The sequence below is a fragment of the Trachypithecus francoisi genome, unplaced genomic scaffold, assembly GCF_009764315.1.
Source record: "Trachypithecus francoisi isolate TF-2019V2 unplaced genomic scaffold, Tfra_2.0 Lachesis_group19, whole genome shotgun sequence".
NCBI lineage: Eukaryota > Metazoa > Chordata > Mammalia > Primates > Cercopithecidae > Trachypithecus > Trachypithecus francoisi.
Window position 1 is genome coordinate 6,401,443 of NW_022681464.1, and position 27,868 is coordinate 6,429,310.

The 27,868-nt window shown below is 36.1% G+C and overlaps 1 protein-coding gene across 6 annotated transcripts in view; it reads left to right on the forward strand.

Annotated features, from left to right (window-relative positions):
• DYM (dymeclin) overlaps positions 1–27,868 on the forward strand; it is a 437,123-nt gene that overhangs the window by 283,634 nt on the left and 125,621 nt on the right. For all 6 annotated transcript variants that reach the window (XM_033177780.1, XM_033177784.1, XM_033177783.1 and 3 more), the window contains one exon: positions 17,331–17,433. In XM_033177780.1, the coding sequence (XP_033033671.1) occupies positions 17,331–17,433 (103 nt within the window). The remainder of the gene's footprint in view (positions 1–17,330; positions 17,434–27,868) is intronic.

Below are 27,868 nucleotides of genomic sequence, written 5' to 3' on the forward strand. Positions count from 1 at the left end.
TGACTTTTTCCTACCAGAGCACATCTCCTTTGTTTAAAATACCCATCTAACTCCAACATAACCTTGATTCTAGATGGTTTGCTCCATTTCATGACATGTGGTATTTCCAGGGTTTCTCCAAATCAGCAACTGCATACTAACAACATGCAGCCTGGACTTGGGCTAGAGAGGTGCTCTGTTTGGTTTGCAAGTTTTTGTTGTTTTTTTTTTTTTTTAAAGTTAGAATTTGTTGCTAGCGTATTAACAAGTTGGAATAGCTGGCAACGCAGAGCCTGCAGTCCTCCATGCCAGAAATCAATTGGAACTGAACGGTGACTTTTTCCATAGGTTCTCTCTTAAGGGTTTTTACATTAATTCCCTCAATTTAACCATCACAGCAACTCTTAACTGCCACCATCATTATCACCACGTATAAGGACACCGAGTCTCAGAAAAATTAAGCGTCGGAAATCCCATGAGCTATTAAATGGAGGAGCAGGTGTTTAAACACAAATGTGTCTGAATTATCCTATATTCCTTTCTGCATAACATAAAACATGAGGTTATTTTATCTTTCATTTCAATTGAGAAATCACTGGTATCCATAAATATTATATGATGCTAGCTGTAGTGCCCCCAGGTATCAAGTTTATCATGTTAAATTATCGTGTTAAATGCTAAAAGTTAAAATTTACATTCATTTGTCAATTTTCTTTAAGTTCCTTAATACGGAGTTTACCATAGGCTACTTTCTCATTTCTAGAATGTTGACATTTGTTACCTGTGCTGTCCATATAGGTAACTGATAAATAATTGAGAAAGGTGTTCACTTTAACATTGTTTTCCTATTTAAATACTTTATTTAATATGACTCCCTTTTATGAAAATAACAAGTAATCACTACCAGAGAATGAGGATGGGCACTGACATCTATAGTTTTCTAGTTTCAAAAGGAACACAGAAATTAAACTTCATTTTGAATAAAAGCTGTCCATGATTTAGATAATAATTTATATCTCTTATCAAGAAAAGAAGTCTTCCTTACAAAGATAGACTTGTATATTCTAGCTTAATAAATATTTCCTTTTTGACTGAACAGATAAGAATCTTTAATCTGGGACTGTTTGTTTCTATCTAAATAGCATTGTTATCAGACTAGAGTTAGGTTTTTCCATACAACAGATCACTTGACAAATAATTAAATACATCTATTGTACAAAAGTAAATTGGAATTAAATACTAACATTTATAGTCTAGATCATGTAATTTCCTCTACCAAAAGTAAGGAAAATATTAACCCTCTCCACTTTAGCATAAACTTTAAAGAAGTTCGACAGATTCAGGCTTTGAATAAAGTATCTTTTGCTTTCCTTTTTTGCCTTAAGTGGAAATGATGGTGCTGGTAGTAAGAGATTATTTTACTGTTGCTATCTCTGTTGATTAAGAGTGAACAAAATATCAAAGCATTTACATACAGAGGAAGTAGTAGGTACTTGGTGTTAAACAGACGTTGGGTAATTTACTTTCCCTCAGCTCCCTTCTCTGTAAAATAGGTATAGTAGTATCAATCTTATGTTGACAATGATTTCTCTAAAGACCCAATCCTATATTTGTTGTGTAATAGATACTCTATAGAGGGTAACCATAAGCCTCTTCATCGTTGTTGTCATCATCATCATTATCATCATCATCACAACAAAATGACTTTATGGTTTTGACAGACCTGAAGATATATTGTGTGGTAACTATATATTCCAAGTCAAAAGTTGTGACATGGTTTGTAAGCAAATGGTAGAATCACATTAGGTGACATTTTAAGTACTCAGTATATCAAGAAACTTTACAGTAGGTGTCTTAAATTGGACACTGTTCAAACAAATTAGAAATGGTGACACTCTTTAAGCCTAATGGGTCATTATTGAATATTGGTCAAATCTCCTTATCAGTTGTAATTACAGTACAGTGAAAAATCTGTGTAACCCAAAGATACTGAGTTTCAGATTTTAAATAACTTGTAGCAAAATAAAGTTCAGTAATAGTCTTGTACATGAAGGCAGTGAGATCATTATGGAATGGAAGGAGCATTGGATTGGGAGTCAAAAGACCAGTTGTTCTGGCTCTCAGAACGCTTTGTGACTGTGGTCTAGTTGTCACCTCTCTTGTTTCTCATCAACACTCGAAGAAGGGAGCTGGATTACATTGTGAAGATCCCAAATATAATGTACCAATGCCTTTCAGTGACCTGTAATGGGAATTAACTGTAGCTTTTGAGCCAGCAGAGGGAGCACGAAGCATGAATTTATGTCTGGGTTTTAGGAAAATGGGGGCGTGGGGGAGGGGGAGGTTACATGGTTAAACATTAATCACAGTTCTTAAAATAGATTATTTCCTATCAGGTTATGCCCAACTTGATTTGATCTATAATTTTATCTGGAGATGGTGGCATTCTTACAACTACTGATAGAATTCTACCTCTATAATTATTGGTGGTTATAATAAAGGACTATATTCCAAAAGTACATTTAATCCATAGTTTTTTCTGAGGATTACTATCGTTTATTTTCTCTATGTTAGTGTATTTTTATTAGAAAGAATTATAATTTTATCATTTCAGAAATGTTCTGTTGATATTGAAATAACTGGGCTATTTGAAGCCATAAGAATCTTTAAGTGATACCTCATTTATCTAGCATGCTTGGGAATTGTGGAGTTCCACATATTTTCCAAATAACAAAAGCATGTTTCACTAAAGCACCACCTTAGAAATGTTAAAAGGTATTTGGGATAGAGATCTTGCTATTGCACACTTTTGTGAGTTTGAAGTAAAGACCTTACACACATTTGAATCTTTTTCTCATTGCTGCGGGATTGTTGTTTTGAGCATGTACTGCTGTACTAAACCATAGTGGGATTCTGAGTTTGCTCCTTCTTTGATGTTGAGGCCCTTTTTTCTCTTTTTGGTCATACTAGTCTTAAACTTTTCCCATTTCCACATTATTCTCACAATAGTTTTCCTTTCTTCTTTGTTGCTTTTATTATTTAGAAGCTTTAGCTGAGGAAGCCAGTAACTGAGCTTTCTGAGAATTGTGTTAAATTAAGACTCTAATTTAAGGCCTAAGGAGTTAAATCCGTGGCTTTCCTATGGGCATTGATAACAACTTCATTCATGGAAATTGTTCTCTCTGTGTGGTTTGGGTTTATGTATTAAGGGTTTGGAAAGGGGACAGAGGTGGGTTTCTTATGAAGTTACTGTAAATATATGATTGATTGGTTTTGTGGTTTTTCTTAAAAGTAGTTTAGAACTTTTCAAAGAATATCTTATCCACCAGTCAGTAGATATTTTATTTAAAAGGAAAATGAGGGATCATTAACCCACTGAAACCACTGGTATATACAGGAGGCATTGTGGAAGCATTCAAAGAAGAAAAGAGGAATGGACATTTGTGCCCTTGAACTTGTATTCACATAAGAAATGAGACAAATGTACAAACAAAAGATAAAGGAAGACATGGGAAAAATGTGTAGGGCAAGTACAAATTAATAATTAGGTACACAAAGGTCAAAAGGAAGTTGAAATAAATGGATAAAGTTTTTACAGACATAAGATTTTTTTATAGTGATGAAGCTAATAGGTGTTGAAAAAAGGCATTTACCAGTAAAGACCTATGATTCCAGTTAAGACTTCCTGTTCTTATGGCCATCCCAAAGACCAATTATACTCACTAAATTAAGATTAAGGGCTAAGCAAAAAGGAAATTTCAAAGTTCTAGTTAGGATTCTCAAATTAAGGGTCCAACACCTGGGAAATATTTTGGCTATCAATTGTGTCATAACGTAGTTATAGGTGCTCTGCAGCATTTCCACAACGTTAGCAATATCATGTTTCCTGTGACTATCTTTGTAAAATCTGACATATAGTAAACATGCTTTATTTGGTAGGCTTCCCCTGAGAGGAAATTTCTTTACACTTAGGAAGTGCCTTATGACCTGTGATAATAATAACTTCTACACGGCCATCCTGGCTCCTCTTGCGCTCACTGTGAAGTCGTTCCACTTTCCAAATGAATTTTCTCATTCAATGTTATTTTGATCCCAATTATTCCCATAAGTTAGTGACACTGTGCCATAGGATTTTTAAAAAACTGGACAGATTTGCTATTTCCTTGCATGCAGTTTTCTCAAGAGACTAAGAAAGGGTCACCGAAAAAGGCAACCAAATTTCTTTCAAGTCAGAAAATCTCTTTCTTTACAGAGTATAATTTTCTAATAGAGAAGAGAAAATACCATAAAACTTCTAACAAGATTGATATATTTAGAATTGCATACTAATTATGAAAAATTAGTCTTTCATCATAGTTTAGTTTATAAAGGATATATATTTTTAAAATACATTATCCATGAATTATGTATAAAAGGAGTAAAGTTCTTTTGAGATAAATTTTCAATTTTTAGTTTTGTAATTTTTGCTAAATAATATTTCTGACCAAATCTAGTCAAAATCGGAAAGAAGCCAAGCACAGTGGCTCACACCTATAATCCCAGCACTTTGGGAGGCTGAAGTGGGAGGATCATTTGAGGCCAGGAGTTTGAGACCAGTGTGGGCAACAAGGCAAGACCTAGTCTCTGAAAAAAAAAAATAATAATAACCGGACTTGGTGACACGTGCCTCTTGTCCCAGCTACTCAGGAGGCTAAAGCTGGAGAATCACTTGGGTCAGAAGTTTGAGGCTATCATAAGCTATGATTGCACCACTGTACTCTAGCCTGGTCAACAGAATGAGACCCTGTTTCTTAAAAAAAAAAATTGGAAAAAAAAATGTACTTATGTTAAAAACATACAAATGAAATTTGCATGAATGTTTTTATGGAAAATGAAAATAATTGTCTTTAAGCTAATGTTAGATGCTCTTATATCACTCTCTTATAAATTTGGTAATATAGTTACCAGAGTTTATATTGACAAATTGTATATTTTATCCATTATTTTCAACATATTTTATCAGTAAAAATTTTTGTAACATCATTTTTAAAGTTGTTAGCCATCTTTCAGTTTTCTTTCTATGTATTCCATATTTTGACTTTAGTTACCTTAGCTAGGAGAAATTCAATTCCTGAGTTTCAGCATTTTTTTTTAAGAAACATTGTTTAGTCCAATACTTTGCCATGTTGTATGACTAGTTATTTTTGGGTTTACATATAATTTTTGATTATGCAGTCATACCATGAAGATCATACTGAATGTTGTACTATAATTTTAAGTTCTTGCTAAGATACACTGTGTGTTTTTAGGATACTAGGATTGGGTTCTCCAGTTACAATGCAGGGTGTGCCCTTTTGGTGGGAACCTCTTTCACTAAATATCACACATATATTTCTTTGTCTTTTGCTTTTACTATATATAGGGTTTTTGAAGAGGATGAGTTACTGTGTTTTCTTTATAGTGTTGAAATATAGAGCAGTAGGTTCTACTAGAACATGTATGGTGCTTAGTGTACTGATGGACACATCTGTTGTCCATGTATTATGCTGTATACAGCTAGTCACAAGACATTTGTATTTTAACAAGCATTACTTGACAGTCAGCAAGCTGGTGGTGCCAAGGTTTGTTATTTTGTTCTCCACCTTTTATGCCATAAAATCAACACCATTTTAGCTCTTGTTCTGGATAGAAATGAATTTTAAGCTAGTTATGATATACCTAAAATAATGTTTATGGTTATTAAGGCAATTAAATGTGAATGAATGGGCAGTTTACTCTGCCCTAACCTTGCTTCTTTGTATAAATGTCAGTTTTCTTAGCAAAGATTGTTATGTAATTAGTCTGTCTTTCGTTTTAACTTTTGGTCCTTAAAAATAAGATTTTTAAACTAAAATCAACTAAGACGGCTTGTTTCTGATTTTGTAAGGCAAGAATACCAACGTCATTGCAGTTTCTTTTATTGGAGTAAGAATGATAGAAAAGAAGAGAAATCATCAATTAGTAGTAAGCATATTTTAGACCATGTTGTGTGCAGAACGCTGTCCAAAGATCTACAATCAAGGCCTTAAATGAACTTGGCATTTGGAAAAATACATGTTTACAGTACAAATATGCATTACACTTGTGCGTAGCAGTTTAAGAGCAACTTTGAAGCCGCATATTGAAGCAAACAAATAATTAAGATGACATAATTTGATAGAGAAGAAAAGCCTGGGAAGTTACTATTTCTATTATAATCTGCAAGTACAAAGAGACAAGTTTCATAACATGAATTTGTTCTGTCTTCGTTGGCTTTGATGATTTTTTTTTTGTTATGGTGTATTAATCCTCACATTTCCCATATTTGCTAGAACCATCATTATCTATCCCTTTCTCCTTCAGCCTTTTCCCTCAGTTCTCTCTCTGTCTCTCTCTCTGTCTCAGCTTAAAGTCACTTCATTCTCTCTTCGTGCACATAGGTTTTCTCCATGAAGCTAAGCGTGACTATAGCCAACTCCAGAATTACGTCTTTACAGTCTTCTAACCAGTGAGAAAAAACAACTTTCTCACCTTTCTAATTAGTAAAATCCTAGGGAATATTTCCAGCTGGCTCAACTAGAGCTTATATTCATTGACCAATCTTTGTGACTCAGGGAATGAGCCTGTGTCATAATCTCACTTTTTTAAGGAAAGTAGTGTCTGTTCCTGAAAGTAAGGGGTGAGAGTGAATCATATTGGACAGGAAAAAAAATTAGCCATCATAATTAATAAATCTCCATATAAGAGATAACGAAGTGGTAATGAGTCCATGGTCTAGACTCGAATTACCAGGCTGTGAATTATAGCTCTTCCGTTTATCAATAGCAGAGTCCTTGGCAAGTTAATTTACTTCTGTATGTCATTACTTATAATGTGACGTTAATAGTAATACTGTCTTCATTAAGAATTGTATATTTAGTTAACAAATATAAAAGGTTAGAGAGATGTGTGGCGTAGAGCACATTCTCAGTAAGTGCTAGCTACCATCATTCTTATTATCTACATCATCATCATACAAAAAGATACCATTGGGACCCATCCCAGGAATGTAAGTCTGGTTTAACATGCCATAATCAATCAATTCACTACTTTATTAGACTTAAAAAGAAAACTATGTGATCATCTCAGTAGGTACAGAAAAAGCATTTGACAAAATTCAATGGCCATTTATGAAAAGAAATGGAACCAGCTTTCACATAACAAGGAACAGAAGGAATTTCTTCAACCTGACAAAGAGCATTGATGAAAACCTTACAGCTAAAATCATACTTAGTGAAAAAATGATACTTTTCCCCTAAGATCAGGAAAATGGCAAGAATATGTACTCTGACCTTTATTCACTATTGAATATAGGTCCTAGCCAGTGTCGTAAGTCAAGAAACAGAAGTTTTTAATATCCAGATTGAAAAAGAAGATTTAAAACTATCTTTTACAGTCTATTAACTATTTAACTATTTGCATAAGACATTAATATGTGTTTTAAAAGTCCTAATGAATCTACAAAAAACCTACTATAATTGATAAATGTGTTTAGCAGGATCATAGGACACAAAAACGTCAGTGTATAACAATTTTATTGTTAAATTTATTGTTAAGTTTGTTATTGTCAGTATATAACAAATTTATTTCTACATTCTTGCTATGAACAATCAGTAATTGAAAAATAATACCATTTAACAGCAGCATCAAAGATATGAAATAACTTAAGGATAGACTTAAAATACATTCAAGACCTGGTACACTGAAAACTATAAAACATTGCTGAAAGAAACTAAGGAAGACCTAAATAAACAGGGTGATTTTATCCTCATGGATTAGAGACTTAGTATTGTTAAGATCCTGAAATTGATTTATACATTGAACACAATCCTAATCAAAACCTTACCAGGTGATTTGGTAGAAATTGACAAGTTGATTCAATATTATACAAAAGACCTAGAATAGCCAAAAGCAATTTTGACAAAGCCTAAGTTGGAAGACTCAGACTGCCTGATTTCAAGATTTACTATAAAGCTGGAGTAATCAAGACAGTGGGATAATCGTGTATGACAGATTTATGTACCAATGGAATTGAATAGAATCAAGAAATAGACCAGTGCATATATGCTCAATGAAATTTCAACAAGGATGCCAAGGTAATTTAAGGGGGAAAGGATAATCTTTTCAATAAATGGTACTGGAACAATTAAGTAGCTATATGCAAAAATTTTTTTAAAAAGATACCCAAACCAATTAAATAAATTGTAACTCTTCATGCCATATACACGTATTAATGCAAAATGGATCATAGACATAAATATAAGAACTAAAACTATAAAACTATAGGAGAAATCAGAAAATCTTTGGGATCTTCGGATTAGGCAAATATATCTTAGATAGGACATTAAAAAACCAACTGTTTTGTAAAAATGTGATGAACTGATGAATTTCATCAAATTTAAAATTTTTGCTCTTCAGAAGACACTGTTTTTTGAAGAAAATGAAGAAGAAAAACTGCCCCACTACCACCACCCACAGGCCATAGACTGGGAGAAAATATCTACAAAACTTATACCTGATAAAGAACTTGTATCCGGAATATATAAAGAACTCTTACAACTCAAGGAGAAGAAAAACAACCCATTGTTTTAAATGGGCAAAAGATTTGAATAGACACTTCTCCAAAGACAACATATGAGCACTAGAAAACTCATTTGGAAAATGCAAATTAAAACCACAGAGAAAATTACTTCACACCCACTAAAATGGCTGAAGTTGAAAAGACTGAAATGCCAAGTGTGAGCAAGAATGTGCAGCGGTGTAGCAGCTTCTTATACAGTGAAACAACATATAATCCAACAGTCCTACGCATAGGTATTTATTCAAGAGAAATGAAAACATATGTTCACACAAAAACCTGAACAGCTGTTTACAGCAGCCTTCTTTGTACTAGACCAACACTGGTAAATAAAGAAATCGAGGCACATCTGTGCGATGGAAAACTACTCAGCAATAAAAAGGAATGAATTGCTGATACACAAAACAGCATGGATGCATTTAAAAAGTATTATGCTGAGTGATAGCTGGCAGACACAAAAGAGTACCTACGGTATAATTCTGTTTGCAGGAAATTTTAGAAAGGGCAAAACTGCAGTGACAGGAAACAGATCAGTGGTTGCCTGGAAAGGTGAGGGGAAGGGTATTGGAACAAGAGATTGAGTGTAAAAGAGCCCAAGGGAACTTTTTGGGGTAATGGAAATGTTCTGTATCATGATTGTAGTGATGGATTACATGAGTGTTTACATTTTTCAAAACATTTTTCATTGCAATGTCTACTTAAAATTGGTGAGTTTTTATTATATAAAGATTATTTCTCAATAAAGCTGATTAAAACTAAGGTAACCAGTAGCATAGGACTGTCATGAAGGACCAGCAGTGGTTCAGAAGCAGGGAGAGCACAGGTTTGAGAAATCTTTCCCAGAGAGTGTGGAGTCGGTGGTATGGGGGCTGTAAGGACTTGCAGGAGAGGAGGAAGGAGGTGTGTCTACACATAGAGAGAATCAGTGTCTACAGATGAGAGCATGACACTTGCTGTGAGATTTGGTTTCTAGCTCCCACTCCACCTCTAATAATTTTAATAGTTTTTTGTTTTGTTTTGTTTTGTTTTTACATTTGAATAGCTCTTTAGGATGTATAAAGAACTTTTGCATTCACTACACAATGTAAATTTGATCATGGGTCAAGTACCTAACTCTACACCTAGGTTTCTTTATCTGTAAATCGTCTGCTCCCAGGTCTTTTGTGGAGTTCAGTTACTTCTCTTTTCCCCCTTGACTGCTGTTGCTAGTGTGTTGGAGGAAGGACTGAGGCATGGAGAAAGAGATTGGCTGAGAGTTGTGAGGCTTGGCAGGGCTTTCGTAGGAAATGTCTGAAACTTTAAAAGACAGAACCTCCAAGCCCCGTCCCAGTAAGTGACCTTTCTGTGATGTGTTCCCTTTCCCTTCGGAGCATTACTCTAGCACTCTGCTCCCCAGTAGTGTTCAACTTCTTAAAAATCGACACCTATTTTCTGTACTTCCTCACATCCTACTTATTTCTCAATCACTGCAGTCCAGCTTCTGCCTCCTACTCCCCTCTGAAAGTGGATAAAGTCACCACTGATTTGTTTCCTTGTGCCAAATCCAGAGACTTCAGTTTTTGTTTTGTTTTGTAAATCCTACTTTACTATTTGACAGCTTTTAACAGTGATGATTATTCCCTCCTTAAAATTGTTCTCTTGGCTTCCAGAACGTCTTTCTTTCCTAGTTCTTCTCCTACTCCTTATTGCTTTAAGTGACCCTTTCTGGCCTCTGTTCACCCTTTCCGTCTTGGTGTTTCCCACAGTTGCTTTTTTTTGAGATGGAATCTCGCTTTGTTGCCCAGGCTGGAGTGCAGTGCTTGGTTATCTTCTCTCACTGCACCCTCCGCCTCCCAGGTTCAAGCAATTTTGCTGCCTCAGCCTCCTGAGTAGCTGAGATTACAGGCACATGCCACCACACCACGTCTGGCTAATTTTTGTATTTTTTAGTAGAGATGGGATTTCACCATGTTGTTCAGGCTGGTCTCGAATTCCTGACCTCGTGATCCGCCCGCCTCGGACTCCCAAAGTGCTGGGATTACAGGTGTGAGCCACATGCCTGACCTCCTACAGTTCTTTCTTACATTACACAATATCCTTGGGTGATCACCGCCACTTTTGTGATTGCAGCTGATGCAAATAACCATAAAATTTCTCCTCCCCTCTCTTCTGAGCACCAAATTAGTATTTCTAAACTGCCCATCTGCTTCTTTCTGACCACCTCCACCTGTTGTTCCTGATCATCTGTAGGTTTCCTAGAAGACTTGTTAAGAGCACAGATTCTAGAGCCAGCAATGCTGGCATTGACTCCTGACTCCACCACTTAGCTGTGCGCCTGGGCAAATTACTCTCTCTGGTTCAATTCCATCATCTATTTACAAAAGTGGGAGGGAGAATGGATAATGGTAGGACCTACCTCACATGGTTGTTAGATGGACAGCACCTGATACATAACTCATAACTGCTGCTACTGTTATTAATTTCTTTGTCTTCTGAGCGCTTTCCCTCCCTTTCAACTTGTTTGTATTCCTAGCCTGTCAGTCACCTTATCAGCTAGCCACTGTGTTTCCCAAGTTAGAGACCTCAGTCAGCCCTGATTCCCTTCTTTCCCTCTCCATGCTGTCTCTGCCTTCCACATAGCTTCCATTTGCTTACTTTAAGGCCTCCTCATCTCTTTATTTGGATAATGTGGACATTTCCTAAAGGTTCTGTTTCTACTCTTGTTCCCTTGTCCTCTCCTGTCCATCCTTTTCTCCAGGAGCAGAGGAGTCTTTCTAAAACAAATAGAATTTTATACACTTGGCCCACATCGCTCAGGTCAGTGGTTTTCAACCTTCGATTCTAGGAGCCCTGAAGTTCCATGGTAGGGACTTTGTGGCCACCATAGATGGCAGGGCATAGGGAGGAGGCTCAGGACATAGATGCACAAGGAGTAATCTGCCATCCTTACTGCCGAGCCCTGCCTCCCACCTCGCACCTCAATACCAAACACAGCAGCTTTGCGTTGATCACTTTCTCATATTGTAGTCCCGCTTTCATAGAACACCTCTGGCTTTCAGGATAAAGTCCAAGGTCTGAGAGAGACATAGGAGGCACTTGATGAGCCATCCTCACTGCTACCCAGCCTCATTGCTGTGCTCTGCTATGTACTCAACACTTGATGCGCATGCAGTGCTGTTTCCCCACCCACAGGACTCGTATTTCTCTGCCCAAATCACCTTTGTGGTTGCCTGATTTGCTCGGCTGACTCCTAATTGTTTCTTAAGATGCAGTGCAGGCATCATCTCCCAAAGTGATTTCCTCTTTCTCCCTTCAGGTGCAGTTGGGCAGTCCTCACCTGTGTTCCCCTAACATTCCATGTTCACTTCCAGTCTATTTAGGCATGCCCTTTCTCACCTGACTGCACCCTCTGGGGAGGCAGGACAGATACTGTGTTGCTTTTGCTTTCACATTGCCTGGCACATAGTAGGCCCTGGGTAAATATTTGACTCACTGTCTGTCTCAGTGGCTGAGCAAGATGAAATGCAGACCTCTTAGCATGGTCCATGTGGCCTTTTTATTTGGCCCCTCTTACCGGCTTCATTTCTTGCCACTTCTTAGCCCTGTGAGTTTTCTCTATTCTCGCCTTTTAAGCTATGGGTATTTCCTTGAAATCTCCCAGTGCCTTTCTAAACACTTTCCCCCTTCTGAATTACTCTTCCTCCCACTTTGCTTTTCCAAATAGCAAGTCCCCTAACCTTCAAGGCCACAGTCAAGATAGATTTCCTCTGTGGAATGCACCTAATCTTCCCCCTGTTCTCCCACAGCGCTCTCTTCAGACCCATGGCATTCTCTGATTTCAGTATTGTAGATTTTTTTTTTTTTTTTTTCTCATCCCAGTAGACTTGAGTTCCTTGGGGGCAGGGATCCATGCCTCTTTCATTATTTTGTAAGACTGATGTTCCATTAGCTTCTCACTCTGAATAGAATAAAAGTCCAGGGCTTTTGATGTGCCATAAAGCGGCCCTTCACAGTCTGGCCTCAAACTGTCTTCGTTCTGGTGTCATCTCCTGCCACCATCTGTGCACCCTACACTACAGCCATTTCCACCAGCTTGTGATTTTCTCAGCGTGTTCCCGTTTGGACTGACCACACTTATTCTGTTTACATGCTGCTTTCTTTTGTGAAATGCTGTCGTTGGCAGGGGCTCTGTTTTCTTCAGGATAGCATGTTCTTTTATCAGATTTTTAAAATGTTATATAATACTTCCTGCATACACAAAAAATAGAGCAATATACCACTCTCTTGTGTATGTATCCAGTGTTACCAAAAGAACATTTTATATCTACTGTGTATGTGTCCATATATAGAGAGAGAGAGAGTGAGTACTCATGTGAGAGCTGAGTACTTTTTCCTTTTTCCTCCTTCCTCAGAGAACAGTGGCTATCCTAAATGTAGGGTTTATCATTTCCATATATATTTGATGTTATTAATATATTTTATCTGTAAATGATTTGTAATATTGTTTTCCATTTTTGAAACAAAATCACCTTGTTCACATTTTCTAAGGATTCTTGCCTATTTTTTACTCAACATTGTTTTTGAGATTTATTCATATTCATACATGTAGCATTAGGTAATTCTAAATTGCTATATAGTATTTCCTTGTATAAATATCCCACAGTTTATTTACCCATTCTATTCTTGATTAGTGTTTTGACTGTTTTCATTTTCTTAGTTTGTAATGAACATTCTTATGCAAAAAAAAACTAGTCTTTTTCAAATTTTAAAAAAGTATTCTAGCAAATAGATCCCAGCTAAGTAAATATTAAGCTAACTTAAAGATCATTTTTATTTTTAAGACTGATTTTTAAAATCAAATTTATCCATTTACATACAAACATTTATCTTTATTACTTACTCTAATTAGCATTAAGCTAGGGGGTAAGTACTTTGAATGCAAAGCTTTAAGCAAAAGTTACTCTTTTCACTCAGCAGTTTGCAAGTCATGTCTCATATACATTTTGCCTTAAAAATGTTAAATAAAAGCCAAAATTAGAATGTTTAAATAAAACTTCAAAAGCACTTACTCTAAGATTTTAGTAAAATGCCTGTTAAATTGTATGATAGTAACAAAGTAAATGTGAATTCTCTGTTTCTCTTTGATGGAGAACTGAATGTGACCTCAAATGATCTATTCTTACAGAGAATTTCTTAGAGATAGCTAGAAGCAGTATCCACAGCTTCCTGAGGTATACCATTTCAACATTTTATGTCCTTAATAGTAAAACTTTTCATTATGCTCAACCAAAATATCTCATGTTTGAATTGAAGCTCACTTCCTTGTTTGGTGTCCTACTAGCAAGCAAAACAGAGTGTTCATACTCTCTTTTAAAATCAATAAATAAACAAACTAGCCTTTCTTCTCCAAAAAAAACAGTTTCAAGTGTTTTTTGCTCTGGTCCCTAGGACTGTTTAATAATTTTCTTAAATTGATGATGAAAGTTACTATCGATCACCTCTGCTGTTCTCTGATAGTGCACTAATAGGGGGGACACACACACACACACACACACAGGGAATGTGAGAATGAACATCCCAGGTTTGCTGAACTCATGAAGCACCTCTCAAATTCTTATTTTTTCTTCAACTCAGCAAAGTATGCTGCTGTGCTTCACTTGTTCCATTTCTTCTTCCTAACACCAAGAAGCTCACTTCTTTCAGGCGTATTTATTGCTTTTCTTTTTTTGTTTGGGTAGCCAGTTTATGTTTTTGAGTCTTGCCACATCCTGTACAAGAATTGACTACCCAAAGTTCTTTTAGTCTCAAAAAACTTCTGAAATTCCATTTATTCCAGAAAATATACTGCAACCAATTAGAAGCATATTGCTGATTTCCTTCTGTATGCATTTCCATGTAAACCTGTCTTATAAACAATCCCAACTTTTTTACTTTTTTTTTTTTTTGCATCTCCTGCAAAATAACTTACATACTTCAAAATATGGACCCCATAATGCAGCTCAGTATTATGTTCAGTTATTCTTACTCAGCAGTTTTGCTTCAGGCAATTTATCCTAAAGATAGTCTCACTCGGGCATGCTTAAAGTTATTTACAAGAGTGTTCATTTCAATGCTGTTTATAATATAAACGTTTGGAAACAATTGCAGTGAGTGATTAATAATGGACTAAATAAATTATGGTATATCTATATCCTTTGATGTCAAGTAACAGTAAACACTCATGTGTTTGTTGAATGAAGGAAGGAATATATTATTAGATGGACAAAGTGCAAGGTACAGCATAGTATATATTTCATGGAATAAAAAAGATGGATGTATATGTATACAGTGTGCATTTGTTTACATGGATTAGTGCGTATAACGTTTCTGGAATCATACACAATAAACTGTTAATATTAGTTATCAGTGGGTCATGGGAATAATGGTGAGTTGAAAGTATGGCATTTACTGTTAACCTTAAAAAGGAAAGATAAAGCAAAACTAAACCTCAGATGGAGAAGACCCAGAAAAATAAAATGATTGGAAAAAATTGTATGTGCCCTTATATACTGAATCCTGTTTTCTATTTCTTGTATAGTACCTCCATTCCGATGTTCTTGCTGTCTCCTACTTTTGCCTCTGTGCTTTGCCTTCTATTTGGAAGTGCCTTTTATTCTCTCTTGCACAGATAACTCTTTCTTCTTTCTCAAGACATTGTATAGGGCCTAAGCTGACCTTCATGAAACTTCACTGGAGTATTGCATTTCAGGAGTGTTTCATTTCAAAAAAATCATTCAGTTATATCCTCAGCATGTAACCAGTATCATATAATTTCATACTTATTCATTCAGTAATTATTTCATGTAATTATTTTTCTTCCCACCTTATTTAAGTATAAACTTAAATAATATTCACTGCCTCTCTTATGTTTGTTTTGTACAACATCTAACATTACCAGTAAATGTTTAAGGAACTTTTTTCCTTGATGATATTAGTTGAAACTTAATCTAGAAAAACTACTTAGTGGCCCAGTCTTCAATGGATATCCTTTTTAAACCATCTGAAATAATTACAGATTTTCCTAAATGGATATTTAAATAAATATTTTATTTGTAAGGGGATTACTAAATACTATAGTGAAGTTTGGGCATGAAAAAAAATACTACGGGCCATACTTCAGATTTTTATGGAAAGTACATGGAATCAGAATTGCCTTTATTTTTAAGCCACCATCTATCCCAAAGAAGAATTATTTCTTTATTAGATACAATAAATTTAATATTGGGATCATATAATTACATATCTCTGAAGTTCTTTTATTAGGCACATATGTATTTAGGATTGTTATGTTTTCATGGTAAACTGGCTTTCACCATTATAAAATCTCCCTCTTTATCTCTAGTAATAATAATATTGTTCTTAAGCCTACTTTGTCTGAAATTAATATGGCCACTGCCATTTCCTTATGATTAATGTTTTTACAGTATGTCTTTTTTGTATCCTTTTGTTAATTTACCTGTTTCTTTAAATTTACAAGTGTGTCTCTTTTAAATTGCACATAGTTGGATCTTGCATTTTTATCCAGTCTGAAAATCTCTGACGTTTAACTGGGGTGTTTAGTGCTTTTATATTTAATGTAAATCAACTGTATTCTTTGAAGATTGTTTGTTTTGCTATATTAAAGAGCCTCTTAGAAGACAGTAATTTGCACTCTAGAGTAAAATAGCCTGACTACTAAAGCATGGCCTTTCTAAGAATTCAACTGAATGTTCATGTTCAATGATTTTTATCTCCTGGCTGGTTGGAGCTCCAGTATCCCTCAGTCTGTTACGGTCCCTAAAATCTCTGTTTAGTTTACAGCTCCTGGATAGTTGTTTACTGCCACACCTTGTGGAGTCTTGCTCTGCACATTACAGCTTAACATTTATACAAACATTCAAGAAGACCCTTGAATTTCTGGACCTGCTTTCTGGAAATTCTTTCTTCTCTAGTATTCTGCCTTGCAAAATGCAGTTGCCACAGCAGCCTTAAATTCCTCTCTCTGTCTGAGCTCAGCACAACACTGCTGTGTACTCTTTGGGTCCCACCTTCCTGGACCATAATCTACAATGTTCCTCGAGACAGAAGCTCACTATTATGGGGCTCATCTTTATATCCCTTTTGTTAGGGATTATAATCCTTTACTTCACATGTTGTATAACATCTGAAAAGAGTTGTGTCTTTTTTTTTTTTTTTTTGTAGTTAGTGATAGCAAGGGAGTTAGTTCAGTATCAGTTAATCTATCATGGCCAGAAGCAGAAATCTTAAAAAACATTTCAAGTCATTAGTTTTGAGAAATAAAGCTATAATACAGAACCATAGACTCTGTATGACAGTAAAGATATAATCTTGTCCAACACACTTTTTCAGAAGATGAGAAGATACACAAGCTCAAGTGACTTGTAGTAGATTGCACTATGAGTTAGTCATAGTCTACATCTCAGGTTTTCTCCACTATTCTTTTCCCTATAGTAATCTTATGAAAAATTCTCCTATGTTTGAAACATAATTTTAAACTGTCATTAAAAAAATTTTTAGAACTCTTATGATTTAAACATCCTCCTCACTCATTTTTTCTTACATAAATAGTATTGTTAATCTTGCTGTTAACATAGGCATGAAGAAAGAGTCATTTACAAGTATATTTTAGAATAATTGACATGCTGTGGAACTATATAATTCCACAGAAGACATAGAAAACAGTTTTCTTTAATATAATTTTTTTTGTTTGTTTTTCCAGTTTATTTTCTTTGCTGTCTAAAAAACACAACAAAGTTCTGGAACAAGCCACACAGTCCTTGAGAGGTTCGCCGAGTTCTAATGATGTTCCTCTACCAGATTATGTAAGTAGTTACCTTATTTCATCAATAAAAACTTTTCCTTTAGGCCAGGCACAGTGGCTCATGCCTGTAATCCCAGCACTTTGGGAGGCCAAGGCAGATGGATCACTTGGTCAGGAGTTCAAGACCAGCCTGGCCAATGTGGGGAAACCCCATCTCTACTAAAAATGCAAAAACTAGCCAGGTGTGATGGTGCACACCTGTAGTCCCAGCTACTTGGGAGGCTGAGGCAGGAGAATCACTTGAATCCGGGAGGCAGAGGTTGCAGTGAGCTGAGATCATGCCCCTGCGCTCTAGCCTGGGTGACACAGTAAGACTCTGCATCTCAAAAAATAAATAAATAAATTCTTTCATTGTAAAATTTATAACATTACCCCCTCTCTTCTCAGAATCTTACTGTGCTGAAAATCTTTGATGCCTGAGAAACCTCTAATATGCAAATAAAAGAGTGATGTCTCAAATCAAGGGAACAAGTTGTAAATGATTGTTAACAAGTGATTGAAGAAAATCAACCCTAAACCAATAATTTGTACATAATTAAGAACCTTTATATCTGAGTTGAGAAACTCACTCAAGCTAATAACACAAAAACAAAAGCAGGGATGATTTTATAGAAAGTATGCAAAGATTCCTCACTGAACTTAAGGGGAGCAAGTACACCTGGATTTCCCAGAGATCTGGAACCTAAAATTGAAAAGCCATTGGGTCCTGTTTCAGGGGTCATTTTGTTTCTGGTCTCTGCTTCCTTTTGCTTCTACTTTATTCTGCTGCTGCTTTCTACCATCTGGGTTTATCTGTTTGCTTACTTGAACCTAAAATAGCAACCCCAGCCCTTCCTCTTCTTCCTTCCAACCTATAAGCATGTCCTTGTGAGTGCAGTGCCTTTAGCTGTCTTAAAGTCCTCATTCTCAGTTCCTGAGAAAGAGAATCTAATTGGCTCTGCTCTCATCAGTAGGTGACTCCAGTCTTATCAGACATGGTCAGAAGAGAGCAGCAGTAACATGTGGCCTTTGTTCCATCCACCTTAATGACGAAGAGCTTATTACCAACTGCTACGGTTGAATGTCCCCTCCAAAACTCATGTTGAAACTTAATCCCCAGCGTGGCAGTATTGAGAAGTGGGACCTTGAATAGGTGATTGGATCCCTTATAAATGAATTAATGAATTCATGGATCAATGGATTAGTAGGTTAATGGGTTAATAGGTTAGCATAGGAAGGGAACTGGGGGCTTTATCAGAAAAGGAAGAGAGACTTGAGCTAGCATTTTAGCATACTTAAGCCCCTCACCATGTGATAGATACTCTGCTTCATCTTGGGATGCCACAGAGGGTCCCCACTAGCAAGAAGGTTCTCACCAGATGCATCTCCTTGACCATGGGCTTTCCAGCCTCCATAACTGTACAAATTCATTTTCTTTATAAATTACCTAGTTTCAGGTATTCTGTTCTAACCAACAGAAAATGCACTAAGACATCACCTGACCTTAGAGGATGCTGATGGAATAGAATAGAAACAGCACAGGGGTGAGCATAATATAATAATAGGAAAGAGAATGCGTTATAAATTTTCTTAAAGTAGTTTCACTACCTGTGACATTTCTTATATTTTGGAACATGGCTTAGATGAAGATGCTAAAAATTATCTTGCCATTAACCACGGGAGAAGTTCGTCAAGTTCTAATAAGGATGGCCCTAAATCTCCAGATAACAACATAGTGGATTGGTATTTAGAAACTTTATTAGAGAACTCATTAATTCTGAGTTTGCAATGATGATGCATACCAGACAGCTATAGAGTTGCCTTGCTTGTCCTGTGTTTTGTTTCATTTCTTTGTCCTGATATGAGACTGTGGGAACAGCACCCAGTCCAGATATCAGTCAATGATAAACAAAGATAGCTGTGTGCAACCACAGCCTGACTAGTGCTAATTTTTTCTCATGTGTGTGAGTGTGTGTGTGTGTGTGTGTGTGTGATGTCACAATCTGTCATCCCCTTAAGGTATTAAGTTTATAATTCCAAAATGTGTCTTTTAAGATTTTCCTGTTAAGTTGAATGTTCTTATTTTTTAATTAGCATAACAGCTCGCTTAATTCTACACTTGCCATACCTATGATGAGAAAAATATATCTAGTAACTGTTTAGAAGCTCCATCCAGGGCCAGGATGGCAATTGGGAATTGTGTTTACCAAAAACTTGAATTTGGGTCATCTGCAAATGTTTTGTTATTTGTAAGCAATTATTATTTGATTTATGTAGTATTCCTGTGCCACTTACTCCACAAAAATGTGTTGAACATGTATAGTTCTGAAGTTCTGATGTTGCCTTAGTAGGATTCTTCTGTAATCAGAAATCTATAAAATTAATATTTGAGGAAATAGGTCATATTTACTGGTATTTGCCAATCATGGGGGTAATAATGCCATGATAGGACAATTTGAATTTGTAACAGTCCTGTATTAGTAGAATTCTGCTACTGAAGTTTACAGATTTTAGAGTCACTGATTGAATATTTTCTAATTGCATAAAATTTTCACTAAGTAAAGATGAATTCTTAAAGCATCTGCTTCCTAGAAATAGTGGGAAAACTCCATTTGGAATCTGTCATTGACAATCCTTTTTTTTTTTTTTCCTTAACATTTATGTATATGAGACTTTGTAAATCACAACATTTTTCAAATGGGTTTATGAACTTGAATTTTGCTGCCTTTTTTTCAGTGTTAACTGAAGAAAATAGTTAGCACTGATTGAGTAGAAAAGATGACTGTGAATCACTCCTGATAGAGACCTGAACGGTGATGAAACAAACAGCAGTAACCTTAAAAATAAGCACTGTTGTCTGTTCTTTCATGATACCTCATGAATGTCTTATTGGTCATTCCCATTGCTCAAAACACTGTTGTATAAGTGATTTAAACATTTGAAACCATTTTCTCTTTTACATTAGTCATTAACTGGGCAAATGAACATGTTCCTTCCTTTTCTTTCGCAGAATTTTTACTTAAGTACCTTTGCCAGTAACCACATAAAATTCTGTGTCCTGGACTAATGCTTTAAACCACTTGTTGGTAAAAGATGAAAAAGGAAAATGAGAAAGTCTTAATGCAGCAGTGGATTCCTAGATGTGTACTTTCTTTTTTTTTTTGAGACAGAGTCTCGCGATGTGTACTTTCTACACCAAGACTGAGTGGACTGTATTAGCAAAGAATTTGAATAAGTACCTAAAAATAAGGACATGTTTTTCTTCTCACTGTAGTACATAGAGTACTTTCAGTCTACCTAGAGAGTTCTAAGTTTATTAAGAAAATGTTTATCCTCATTATACTATATAATTCACAAGTCAGTTGAGTAACAACATAGAAAGCAAATTGCAAGTTCCAAAAACATTAGTATTAGTACTTTAGTGCAACTATGTTGATCTGAACATCTCTGGGGAAACCTGAAACCTTCAACTGAGTTCCAGATAATGAGGAAACTGCCCTGGCTGTTTAAGGGGAAATAAAACAAAAATTGTACTCAAACCTGTGGGGAGAGAGAAAATCTCTACAGGGGCAATAAGGGCCTTTAAGAAAGCAAGTAAAGTTCCATTGACTTGGCTTTGCTTTGGTGTTTGTATTATCAGGATTACATAAAATTTAATTCCGTGACTAAAGGGGACAGGAGAGAACTGTTAAAGGAGAATCTTTCAACAGATTTTTTTTTAATAAAAATGAACTGAACTTTCAGAGAAGTTTGGTCATATATAACCAAATATGGAACCTGAATATAGAAAATGAAACTAAGATAACAAATGAGTTATGATTGCCTTTTAAACTATAACCATAGGAATATTTAAACTATAACCAGTGATGAATATTGTTACTGTACCATATAAGCTTTGTTTCCCTAGTTCCTAACAATTTAACTTTTATTCTAGTTACAACCATAAGGAACCAAATTATATTGCCCTGTGGTCATCAAATAACTTTGAATATTTCTGTAGGACTGACTCTACCATCTAACTTCAAAATTGTAGAGATGGGTTCTCACTATATTGGCCAGTCTGGTTTTGAACTCCTGGCCTCAAGTGATTGTCCTGCCTTGTCCTCCCAAGGTGCTAGGATTACAGGCATGAGCCACCGTGCCCTACAGATAGTTTGCTTCTAAATTATAACTTTCTAAAGAGCAAAAGCCATCCATTTGAAATTTATTTTCATCAAGTCACGATCGCTTATTATTATCATTCTATATGGAATTCTAAGATACTGTTAACTCTGGAATATATCATTGGCTGACCTTTTGACTTCATAGCTTTTATTAATATCTTTTGGAACTTGTTTACAAACTTTTAAATCTGCTTTCAGACATTTGGTTTCTTCAGAAATGTATTGTAGGATATTCTGATCTGATTTTCATATGACAAAATTTAAATTCAGAGATTTTTCTGTTTTCCACTCCATCCTTTTTAGGTTGTTCTATTATTAAGATTCTGTGTTGGTGTTTACTCTTTAACTTAGATCTCAAATTCATTTGATTCAATAGTTGATGGATAACTAATATTGAAGACTATCTTCAGTCATTTGTTTTGTACAATGCTTGTGGCCTTTACTGAGCTGGTGTTAAAATGCCCCTCTGTACATACACATGCACATAAATAATACAAAGATATACATACATAGTATTTGTATATAGTGGTATTAGAGTATTCTTTTTTAAATTTTTATGGGTACATAGTAGATTATATATTTATGGGATACATGAGATATTTTGATACCCACGTGCAATCAGTAATAATATCAGGATGAATGGGGTATCCATTTATCCTTTCTTTGTGTTACAAACAATCCAGTTATGCTCTTTTAGTTATTTCAACATGTGCAATAAATTACTGTTAGCTGTAATCTAGCCATTATCAAATACTAGATCTTATTCATTCTATCCAGCTATATTTTTTTACTCATTAATCATCCCCTCCCTGCCCCAACTACCCTTCCCAGCCTCTGGTAACAATCCTTCTTAAGTGAAACAAGCCAGGCACAGACAGACAAACATCACACGTTCTTACTTATTTGTGAGAGCTAAAAATTAATACAACTGAACTCATGAAGACAGAGAGTAGAATTAGTTCTTGATGGAAATGTCCCTTAAAGATTTTTATGGAAGATTTAAAGGCTGGCATAGGTAATTTAACATTTATATAACATGGGAACAGTTATCCTAGGTATGCTGCCATATCCAAGAAGTTTGAAATGCTGAAATTTGTTACTCTTAAAACAGCTCCTTTTACATGTTGTCACTTTTGACAATTGCTTTTGGGGTCAGCTTTTCATGCATTTATTCTAGTGATGATAACAGCAATCAGAATATTACTAAAACTTCTGTTTTACATTACTTTACCATGGTGTAAGAGGTAAAAATGAAGAAGGCATAGTACCTACTTACAGGATAGTTAAAACAAATACACAACTAAAATACAATTCAACGTATAACCAATTTTATAAAAGCTACATAACCAAACTTGCAGGATGTCAGAAGAGTGAGAGAGAACAACTTTTAGGAAGAAGGGGAGGTACTGTGGCAGTCTTCATTGAAAGGAGTTGAAGTTTGAGCTGGTTAATATTTTTCGAAGGAAGGATTCAGGCAGGAAAACATTACAAGTGTTATGCTTCTTCAACAAGGGCATGAAAGTGAAAAATGATCATGCATCATTGTCACTGAGTTGTTTGTATCCAGCACAGTGTCTGGTATATAATAGTTCAATATTTATTCATCACCCCTCACTCATTCTATACACAAGAATTAACTCAAAATGGACCATAGACCTAAATGTTAGAGCTAACATTATACAACTTTTAGAAGAAAATACGATTAAACCTTCACTACTTTGGGTTAGGCAAAGACTTCTTAGATGACGCCAAAAACTCAAGTGACAAAAGAAAAATAGATAAATTAGACTTCATCAAAATTTAAAACTTTGTGTTTCACAGGATGTAATTAAGAAAGCAAAAAGACAATCCACAGAATGGGAGAGGATATTTGCCAATAATCCATCTGATAAGGGACTAGTATCTATAATATGTAAGGAGATCAATAATAAAAAGATAAATAGTGGAATTTTAAAATGGGCAAATATTATATTTTGTGAACTGGTTCTGTGGCTTGTAACCTGTGTGGCCTTAAGTATGTCATTTTGCTTCACTGGGCCTCAATTACCTTGTCTGTACTATGATGGCCAGAACCAAGAAGACAGATAATAACGAGGACTGAACACCTGGGGTTCTTGTGAGGATTAAATGAATGAGTCAAGGTAGGATCCTTGGCATGAAGCAAGTGCTTGATAAGGTTAGCTATTGCTGCCCATGTGTGGGAGAGGCAGTCTGGGACCACAGGCGTTAGTTCAGAAGATGGAACTGTCTCTGAGCTCTTTAGTGCAGAAAGAGCTTCCTGCAGGAGGAGGAGTGGTGTGATATTAGATGAAGAGGTAGGGATCACAACAGCCAGCAATCACTAACTACAGGTGAGCAGCAACATCAGGAGGATTTTCTAATCTGTCTGGGAACATCTGGGTAGTTACTTCACATCACAGGGTGTACCTGAACCCCAAATATGGACTCCCTCTTCCCAGGGTGCTTCCTGAGCTTGGAATTGTCAGAGCTTGGTATGTCCAGGAGCCCCAGAAATAGGCCAAACCAGAATGACTACCAAGAACAGAGAAATGGAGGTCATGTTGACAGGCTTCCTGTCAACCAGCTACTTTTCCTGAATGCCAGGCATGTGCCGGGCACCCCACTAGACTTTAGGTGGGGCAGAGACTGGCTGGATGCTCTACAAAACCGATTTCCTCTCCCTGATTACACAGCAAAGCAACATTTTCCAGCTCCCTTGCTTCTAGGATGGGGGCATATGACTAGCTCTAGTCAGTGGAATATAGGTAGAAATGCTGTTTGCTACATTTTTTTTTTTTTCCTTTGAGACAGAGTTTTCATTCTGTCGCCCAGGCTGGAGCACAGTGGTATGATCTCAACTCACTGTAGCCTCTGCCTCCCGGGTTCAAGCTATTCTCCTACCTCAGCCTCCTGAGTAGCTGGGACTATAGGCATGCATCACCACGCCCCACTATTTATATTTTTAGTAGAGATGGGGGGTCTCATCATGTTGGCCAGGCTAGTCTCGTACTCCTGACCTCAGGTGATCCACCCACCTTAAACCCCCAAAGTGCTGGGATTACAGGCATGAGCTACCACACCGGGCAATATATATATATATATATATATTTTTTTTTTTTTTTTTTTTTTTGGTGGGGGTGGTTTGTGTGTGTCTTTCACACTTCTCTTTTCTCATAATTTGCTAGCTGGTTGCAGGAGATCCAGTGGGAGATTCCAAGGTCCCACAGGAAAACATTTCCTGGATCCCTGGATCCTCTCATGGAAGGCCAGCTGAGCACCCTGTTGGACTGTGATGCAAGTTAGCAATAAAATTTTTACTGCATTTTTTAAATGGGAAAAGTCTTAATAGATGTTTTTCCAAAGAAGGTATAAAAAGTAGTCAATTAGTGCATCAAAAGATACTGAACATCATTGGCTATTAAGGAAATGCAGATCAAAACCATGAGATACCACTTCACATATCTATTTTGATAGCCAGAATAAAAAAGCAGATAATAACAAGTGTTGGTGAAGATGTGGAGAAATTAGAACCCTCATGTACTGATCATGGGAATGTTAAATGGTGCAGCCATTTTAGTTCATCAGTAATTAAACACAGAGTTGTCATATGATGGAGAAATTTCATTTCTGGGTTTACGTACAAATGAATTGAAAACATGTCCACCTGAAAGTGCAGATGTTCATAGAACCATTATTTGCAATAGCCAAAAATGGAAACAACTGACATGTCCATCAGCAGACAAATGAATTAAAAAAATGTGTGTCCATAACACGTGAGATACCACGTGAGATACTACTAACCCTTCTCAGTGCATCATACAATAAAAAGGAATTAAATGCTAATACATTCTTCATCATGGATGAACCTTGAAAACATTATGTTAAGTGAAAGAAGCCAGTAACAAGGCCACTTATTGTTTGATCCCATGTATGTGGAATGTCCAGAATAGTCAAATCTTATAGAGATAGATAGTAGATGCCTGAGGGCTGGAGTGTGAAGCAGAATGGGGTGTGACTACTAATGGGCACAGAGTTTATTTTGGGAGGTGATGAAATGTTTTAAAATTAGGCTGTGGTGATGTTTGCACAACTCTGTGAATATACCAAAAACCGTTCAATCATACTTTAGATTGGTGAAGTATATGGTATATGAATTGTATCCTGATGAAGCCTTTGAAAAAAAAGTAGTGCTTTGAGCACTGGGGGAAAAAGAGAGCTATTTGTTGGATGTGCGTACTAGCAGATAAAGATCAGCAAGGCTAGCATTATGGCACAAAAGTGAATGTAGGAAAATAAATTTTATACTTTGAAATAATATTTTAAGGAGGCAAAATATGTTTGAGTGATTTGACTTTAGAAATGTGAAAGTCAGGTAGATATGCAGTTCCACACAGGTGTGCATATTCTTCAGCCTTGTTTAAGAACCAGAAATGGAAATAAGCAAAATATTCATCAATAGGGACTTACTAAAGTGTAAATTCATCCAGTGCAGTATTCTACAGCTATTTTTTAAATGAAGTCAGTCTATATTGGTTTATATGAAAAGATATCCATGATATGTAAACCAGTAAGAAAAATACTTTATAGCATATAGGTTATACATACATGTATGCTTGAAAATATGCATTAAATTTTTCAATAATGCACAAGAAACAAATAATGGTTACTTCTGGGGAGTCAGACTGAAGGATGTCGAAGAAAAAGAATAACAAAGAATAACATACTTTTTACTTTATATTCTTCTTTGTAGGTGTAGATCTTGAATTTCTGTCAAGTGTACATGCAACTTGCCTTCTCTCCCTCCATTCCTCCATTAAGATAATTTTAGACTTACAGAGATGTTTTAAAGAATTTCCGGCTGGGCGCGGTGGCTCACGCCTGTAATCCCAGCACTTTGGGAGGCTGAGGTGGTCGGATCACCTGAGGTCAGGAGTTTGAGATCAGCCTGACCAACGTGGTGAAGCCCCGTCTCTACTAAAAATACAAAAATTAGCCGAGTGTGGTGGTGCATGACTGTAATTCCAGCTACGCGGGAGGCTGAGGCAGGAGAATTGCTTGAACCCAGGAGGCAGAGGTTGCAGTTAGCTGATATTGCGCCATTGCACTCCAGTCTGGGTGAGAAAAGTGAAACTCTGTCTCAAAAAAAAAAAAAAAAATGAATTTTCATATATACTTCACCCAGTTCTCCCTTTTGCTAATATCTTACATGATCATGTAACATTTATCAAAATTAAGGAATTAACACTGGTACATTACTGTTAACTTTAATAACAATCTCATTCAGATTTTACAGTTTTAACATTAATGCCTATTCTTTTCTGGGACCCAACCCAGGATCCCGTATTAAATTTCCTTGTCATGTCTCCTAAGTCTTTCTTGTCTTTCATGACCTCAACACTTCTAAAGACTACTAGTCAGTTATTTTGTGGAATATCCCCCAATTTGGATTTGGCTGGTGTTTTCTCATGATTAGATTGAGGTTATGCATTATTGACAAGGATTGGGAAGAGGTGAGCCCTTCTCAGTGCATCATACCAGGAAATACATGATACTGATATGTATTACTGCTGAGGTTTACCATGACCATTTTGCTAAGGTGAGGTATGCCAGGGTTTTTTACTGTAAATTTGTTATTTTTCTCTTTGTAATGACTATATGTTTTGGGGAGATACTTTAAGACTATGCCAATATCCTGTTTCTGCTTACAAATTTTCCTACAAATTTTGGAATCCATTGATGGATCTTGCCTGCAGCATATATCACTGATTTATTAGTGATTTTCTGTTTTTCTCATTTTTTCTGCCATTATTAATAGAATTCTACAAGGAAGAGTTGTCACTTCTCCCTAGTGTATTTACTTATTCAATTATTTATTTCTGTCAGTTTGGACACATGGATCCTTGTTTTATTCTGTGTGTTATAACCAATACTGTTATTCTGTTGCTTATGTTGTCCCAGCTTTGGCCATTGGGAGCTCTTTCATGTTGAGTCCTCTGCCTTCTCAGTTTACTCTTACCCTCTTTTGAGACCCTCAAGATGCTCCAGTTCACCGTGTATTTTCTCTGCCTCAGCCCTGGAATCAACCAGTTCTCCAGGAGGATCATGAAATTTGAGTCAAGATCTTTGTATCTACTTTCATGTTAAAGAAACTGTGTAAAACAGTTAGAGCCAAACCCTGTGAATAAGATTGGTGAACATCCCTAGCACAACTGCTTTGAACTTAAATAGATTTCAAGCCTCATATTGATTAGGTACCAGTAAGTTTCTTCTTTAGTGCAATCAATTTTTCCCAGG